Raw genomic sequence first — 7,223 nt, forward strand, 5'->3', positions numbered from 1 at the left:
TTTCAAATCTTTATTATATCTTAAATATTGTGTTTCATGATTTTTTTTTCTAAAATTTGTACGGATTGAAAAAAAGAAGTGAAAGAAAAATATATTTATCTTCATTCATGACCACAAGCGTGAACAAGTATTATGTATCCTCACTGTATTTTTAAATTACATAATTATTTGAAAAATATAACACGTATTTCGAATAATTTTCAGCATGATTTTGGAAACTGGTTATCTTTTTGCCCTATTATTTGCCCAACAACCGTTGCTGTTTTGTCCAACTTTGTGTTTATCCGTATCTTAAATTAGGTGGACAAGCACGCAATTATTGTGTCTTCATTGTATTTTCTTAATGCAAAATTATTAAAAAAATTGACAACATGTTGACAAATAGTCAACGTGTTTTAAAAATTATTGTGTAATAATAATAAGTTATAGAAATGTATTTAAAATGTTTAAATCGTATGTGCTTCCTCATATGTAAGATTAATTTTACACTATTGTTTTAGTGCACGTGGAATAATTCATGACGAACATTTTCAAAAACATGTCGACAATTTTAACACACCTCCAACATTTTCCAAAAACATGTTGAGCATTTTTTTTTCTCATATGCACATACACTTCTCTTAATTTTCACGGCGAATGCAATTTTTCCTTACATTTATTTTTTTCAAATAGGAAACATAAAAATGAACTTGAGCTTGAATTATTATTATTTTTAAAAAGAAACTGGTAGAAAATGGACGCCATGATGATTCCTTGAAGAGTCTACTAAAAAAAAGTATAATTCCTTGAAGAGGTACACATAATCCTATATATAGGTTTTCAGTTCTAAGTTTAGCAAACCAGAGCTAGGCCTCCCATGCTAACATATGGAGCCCGCACATGTGGTGTACGCTAATGTGGCATTGGTCTGATAACCACGCCTATAGAAAGTGTAGCCAGGCCCGTACATGTGACGTATTTTCGTCTTCAAGGACCATCTTGTTACACGCCAACTAGTATGGGGACCATAGATGTAATTTACTCGCTGTCTTGTGTCAGTTGTGCCCATCAAAAACATCCACATGAAGCTTTGAAGTTTTTCCTGCCATGTCATCTAACTGGTTTTCTACGCCCACATGATCATCATCGGCGCTTGCAAAACCTGTTGCAAATGGAGACACCAAAGGTCGACCTGCTCCAGCGTGTGGCCTTTCAAGGCCAGCCCCCATTTCTCAGCATCCTTAAGACTAGGAACCAAATCTACTTATAGTCAAGTAAACATTAAAGACCTACCTGTCCCATATTAATTATCACTCAAATGGTACTTCCTCCGTCTAGGTGTGTAAGTCATCTTATGAAAATCAAAGAATCCCAAAACACTTAGACACGGTACATTAATTCCTTCCTCGTTTTTTATTTTGTGACATATCAACCAATAAAAGATGTGGGCCATGCATGCTTTTAATGACTTGAGACTATCAAACATGATATGTAGTGGTTAGTTCATTGCATGCAATGCTATTAATTAGCAAAAAGACATTAAGTTTTCTCGTTTTCCTCTCCACCTTGGTCGCGGTGCACAACGTAAGACGACTTACACACCTAGACGGAGGAAGTATATAACATTGAAATGCATCCATTTCAGCGATAATTAATATTCTCTCCATTCCCTTATACAAGGCCACAAACTCATATTACAGGTACCAAGACAAAATTTAATGATTGCTTTTCAAGTGAACTTTTCTTCTTGTTAACCAGGATTATTAATACGCCATAAGCATGCAACGCATGAATGGAAAGGAAATAGCTAAGTGTCATTATGAATACATGCATGTAATTATTAAAAAGTTTCTAGTACGAGAAAACATCATTAATTTTTACGTCGGTTACTGCTAGTGGCCTTATATTTATGCAAAATGTATTTTTGATGGTGGCCTTGTATAAGGGAATGGAGGGAGTATCTAGGATTTCGCCGTCACTCAGGGCTCGCGCACGGCGCCGAGGCGGAAGGTCAACATGCGCTGGCATCAGCTAGTTGGGACACCTAGTTTTTTCTTGGTTTTACTTCTCATGGGAATTGAGGAGTGCGGCATGGCTGGTATTTTCCCCCTCTTCTTTCAGGGCGAAACAGAAGGACGTGTCTGCAACGACGAACAGGACCAGCTACATCTTCCTTTCATGCGCCACGGTCCAGAATCTCCGCCACACGAAGACGTCCTGGAGACTTTAAATTCACACATCACTTGTCTGTGGCCCCACAGTATTGCCCTGTTCTGAACCATATACAATGAATTGCTCCGATTTTCACAATCCACACTAGTAAATGCCACTTTTCACCCATCCCAAAACCAGAGCAGACGCACATGATTTCGGGTCCAGCTATGCTCGGGCACCAAATTGCCATGTCCAATTCTATTGATGTGTATTGAATTAGTCTTGTAACATTTCCATGTAAAATGTAAATACAGGTAATGAGGAGTGATGCTTGTTGAAACTATTGATGTTAACCTCCAGCAGATGATGAAGCAAAGAGATGTCAGCTTTTTCTATAATCTACTGGATGTGAAAAGATTAGCTATGTGGAACCTGTAATCTCTTGATCTTGTCTATGAATCTGTTGGATTGTCTAATAATCACCATTTTTTTAGGTCTTTACCTTGATGCTCTTTGAGACCTGTAATCTTTTGATCTCGTCATTTTACTAGATGTGAAAAGATTAGATATGTGGAAAGATTGGATTTTGTTATTTTACTGGACTGTGTAGACAGAGTTGTAAGTGTACTGATTTTTTTTCGCAAAAAAAACTGCACTGATTTTTAGGTCACACTATATCCAACAAGTCAGTGAGGCCTCAAATTTCTGATGAAATGGGCTGGCCCATGGCCTGATATATTGACCTTGGGCCACGGGGGCAGGTCCAAGGCCTAGGCCTTTTTTTTTTCTTTGCCTGAGCGGCGCTGCGTGTCGTCTTTCTCCATTTCCTTCCCACATAAGTACAGGGGTGGTCGCCACATTTACTAGCGGCGCAATCGCCATATATGTGCAAAACTATAGCACGCAGCAGGGGTGTTTTAACCAGTGTCTCTCTCTCACGGCATTCTTTTTTTACTCTCGGTGTTTTAAAATGAACAGGGGTCTTTGAAAATGCCAAGGAGGAAGAAGAGCCGGTTGGATCCAGTTGCAGGCGGCAGGCAGATAGCCAGTAAGGTTTGTGTTTTTCACTAATTTACTGCCCTTTGTTAGTCGTCACATTGCCAGCATCATGTTGTTCACGTAGCTTTTTTTTTGCATAGCTAATTTCTTCATATCAATTGCGGCACACATACCCCTTTTTACCACATATTTTCATATCAATTGTGCTTTTTTCCAGTAGTACTTGCCAAAATCATACTACATAGTTACCAGTTTTTGCTCAGGCTCAGATTGATGGAACTGAGCAGACATCGCCACTCGCCATATGTAAGCTCTACGAGCACATCAACGAAGGTCAACGAGTTGCTGTCAGAGCCATGGGGACTGGGCAGCTCCTGGACATCAAGTGTGCATACTTACACAACACCATCCTGACATGGTTCACAAGGTTGTACCACTCAGGAAGGAGAGGGTTTGTCGTGCCAGGACGCGGGTTCATTCCACTGACCGAGGAGTCTGTACATCAGATTTTGGGCATCCCTCATGGAGACATTGAGGTCAAGTATGAAGCCGACTATGACATGGAACAGGAGTTCGCAGCTACTTTGTTTCCGGGCAATGGCAGCAGGCCAAACATCACGACAGTTGCTACTGCAATCATTAACCATAACGAGGCTGATGATAGATTCAAGAAGTTATGGTTTATTTACATTGTCTCAACCGTGTTGGCCCCTACGACCGATGCACGGATCAGCAACAAGTGCTACCCCATGCTGGTAGCACACTCATCTATGAGAGATTTCATATAACAGCAGCACCTCTTTTGTTTGTTTTTCTCTTGCTTGCTTTGACACTTTATTTATTTATTTTCCCTTTTTGTTTTGAAAAGGCGGATATCAACCGGGCAGACAGGCTGAACTTGTGCAAATTTGTCGTGGACCAGCTCCACGAGCACCTCTCAAAGGGGAAATACACAAATGGGTGCTTACTTTACTGCATGGTGAGTGACACCCCATCCAAAATTTTCTTGGTTTTTCAAAGTAAACATACAAGTATACTTACTAGGCAACTATTTTTTAAGCATGTTTCTGGGTTTTTTAATCTGGCAGCTACAAGTATTTGCTTTTCTTAGGCAACCACATAAGTATAATATCAGGCAAATATGTGCTCCTCCATCTTGCCCAACTATGTGCTCCTCCATCTTGCCCAATCTGGGTTTACTAGCCATTTTGGGGTTCCACGCATTTTTGCATGTCCCACTCTGATTTATCTCTCTTTTTTTCTGTCACTTTATCTTGCACCCGCAGCTAAGGTACCTCGATGCTTTGGATTGTGATGGCATGGAGCTTGAGTTAACTGACACACCATATAGAGTAAACGCATGGTCCAAGACCCAGGTTGATGTTGTCGCTGAGCTGGACATGTTAGAGCATGATCCACCCTGTTTTGGCAGACTTCAGGTTCTTTTCACCTCATCCTCCCTCTTTTTATTTCCACACAACATTAATGACAATAAGTTCATTTTACAATAGTAGGAGTATTTCCAGAGAATCAACCTCTCTCATGGAGGATCAACCCTTTTTTTGATCTTTTTTTTCAAACATGTACATGCAGCTAAAGGAAGAATTCAGAGAGGAGGCTGCTAGTGGATCGGGCACAAGCATATTGAGTCTGTTCGGAGGCCCTGGTGGCTTAGAAACCTGGATGAAGCAAAACACCCACCCAAGTTGCTCTGAAAATGTAAAAACAAGAATCCTTTTTTTCTTTTTCTTTGACAAGGATGTGCCATCTACCCTGTATCACCTTTTCCCACACCCAAACCTCACCCCAAAATGCTCTGATAATGCTTTTTACTGTTTTTTTTCTGCAGAACAAGCTTAAAGTACAGGGGATCATCCACAAGTTTGCATCAGGGTTGGAGACTCTCCTTGGTGATCTCGTACAGGGGATGACAGCCCCAACAGCAAGTAATTCAACCAAAAGTAGGAGGGGCAGGCGCAACGAAATAGAAGAAAATGATGATACGTTGTTTGAAGATTCGTCATCATCAGAATCTGACGGCGACACGGATGGGGACGATGATACGTCGTTTGCGTCATCTTCAGAATCCGTAGTGCTAGCAGAATGAAATATTTTCTGCTTTACTTTGTACTGGTTGCTATATTTATTTTGATATTTTTCTCGAATCTATCAAGTGTGGATGCGATTTGCATGCTGTCCCCTCTTTGCTAGTGATTCATAACCAACAATACTAGAGCATTTTCAGACTTCGTTTATCAACATAGGATTATAATAATTGTCATTTGACATCGCTGTTCATTTGGGACATTATAATTCCTAATGTTCGGTCGGAGTTATTTTCTCAGCATGTCTTTGTCACTCATATGTAATCGGGCCATTAGCCTATAGAGTTTCTAGATGCTGTGAGGTAGTTATGGGTCATCGTTTCTATGATCCTAGATTCCACATTCACGCTACCTCGTATGAGATTTTAAGACTTCCAATGCATGATTGCTTAAATGAGGTGCTAAGTGCATTAAAAGATTTAGCAACTAAGACTTCCAATGCATGGATGCTTAAATGAGGTGCTAAGTGCATTACAAGAATTAGCAACTAAACTCCCCAACTAAGCTCCCTCCATTTAATTAGGCATAGACTCAGATTTGTGTTTTCACCTAGGTACACATGCTTAGTATCGTTTCTTCCTGAAACTGCAAAGTGAGAATTGATTAGATTATTGAAAAAGGCTTGTGGTCCCATTTATATATAAAGCAACAACCAATCATCATGCAACTCAACACACTCCACTCGACACCCCAACGCACACACTCAAAGCATGATACATGGGCGATAAGAATAGGTACACAAAAGAGTCGTGTATGACAAACCGGGAGCTCTAAGACGGCGTCTTCAAGAAGAAAACAACACTTAAATGCCGCCACTGCATGATCCAATGATCGGGGATTCCGCCGGAGGGAGAAGAAGAGTCGTGATGACACCTTCAAGAAGGGGATGACACCATAGGCGTCGCAGCCGTCAACCTGGCATAGCCGGAATGGGTTTTCACCCCGGCACCACGCCATCGTTTACAAACGGGGTACACCAAGCCATAGTTTGCCACACCAGACACACGGTGCGCCATTACTAGCAAATTTTTTATTTTATTTTTCTAAAACTAGTAATGGCGCACCAAGGCACGGTGCGCCATTACTAGTTTCAACTAGTAATGGTGCACCACACTCTCTGTGCACCACTACTAACAATTTTTTTTACTTTTTTTTAAAACTAATAATGGTGCACCAGGGTACAGTGCGTCATTACTAGTTCAAACTAGTAATGACGCACCACAACCACGGTGCGCCACTACGAATAATTATTTTATTTTTATTAGGTGGTGCGTCATTTGTAACCTGGGAGCAGCTAGATATTTTGGACATCCACCTACCACACTCACTTTCCCCACTTCATTCTCTCCACCTCCTCCTCCAAGCTTGTCTCGGCTGCCTCCTCCTCCTCACCTCATTTGCAACATAGATTCACCCAAATTAAGTGGTTAAATTACCTTTTTTCATAGGTAAGTAAGGGGAAAACTTTCTTTATGTTGTAGATCTACTTTTTTTTCCCTCCAACAACGTGCACATGCACTTTTTATGGCCTAGATCTACGTATGTTTGTGGTGTTGCATATGTTTGTGTTTGCAGGTATCGGTATTTGAAATGCGATAGTTGCCAATATTTTGTCGGAATGTTGATTCATTTTCGTTTCGGCGAGAGTTTGGCACTATGCATTCTTTTTTGTCCTATTTTTAGGCAAAGTCATGCCAATTTTTTTTGGTTCTAAAATATCGTTTTGCTCTACCCCGCAGGTGACCATGGTCCGCACGATGACCGAAGGCATCGTGAATAGGTTTTTGAGCTCCGCGAAGGCCGAGATGCTTCAAAATAACGATACGGAGATAAGATGTCCGTTTCGAAGATGCAAGCTGAGGAGCCTGATGGACCCAGATTCCGTACATGTGCGGGACCACCTGCTCTTGCGTGGTTTCATGGATGGCTATCGGTGGCAAGGTGATGAAGATGATTATGAAGTCGTCCATGGGGGCCGGGCAAGAA

General features: G+C 40.9%; 1 protein-coding gene across 1 annotated transcript; it reads left to right on the forward strand.

Moving 5' to 3' along the window:
* The first annotated feature begins 3,992 nt into the window (after window positions 1–3,992).
* Window positions 3,993–5,254, forward strand: LOC125515779. The gene is made up of 4 exons (XM_048681280.1): window positions 3,993–4,111; window positions 4,419–4,571; window positions 4,726–4,851; window positions 4,982–5,254. The coding sequence occupies exons 1-4, from the start codon at window positions 4,109–4,111 to the stop codon at window positions 5,237–5,239; spliced, it is 540 nt and encodes a 179-aa protein (XP_048537237.1). The 5' UTR covers window positions 3,993–4,108; the 3' UTR covers window positions 5,240–5,254.
* The last annotated feature ends 1,969 nt before the right edge of the window (window positions 5,255–7,223 follow it).

Source organism: Triticum urartu, chromosome 6 (genome assembly GCF_003073215.2).
Source record: "Triticum urartu cultivar G1812 chromosome 6, Tu2.1, whole genome shotgun sequence".
In the NCBI taxonomy this organism is placed as follows: Eukaryota; Viridiplantae; Streptophyta; class Magnoliopsida; order Poales; family Poaceae; genus Triticum; species Triticum urartu.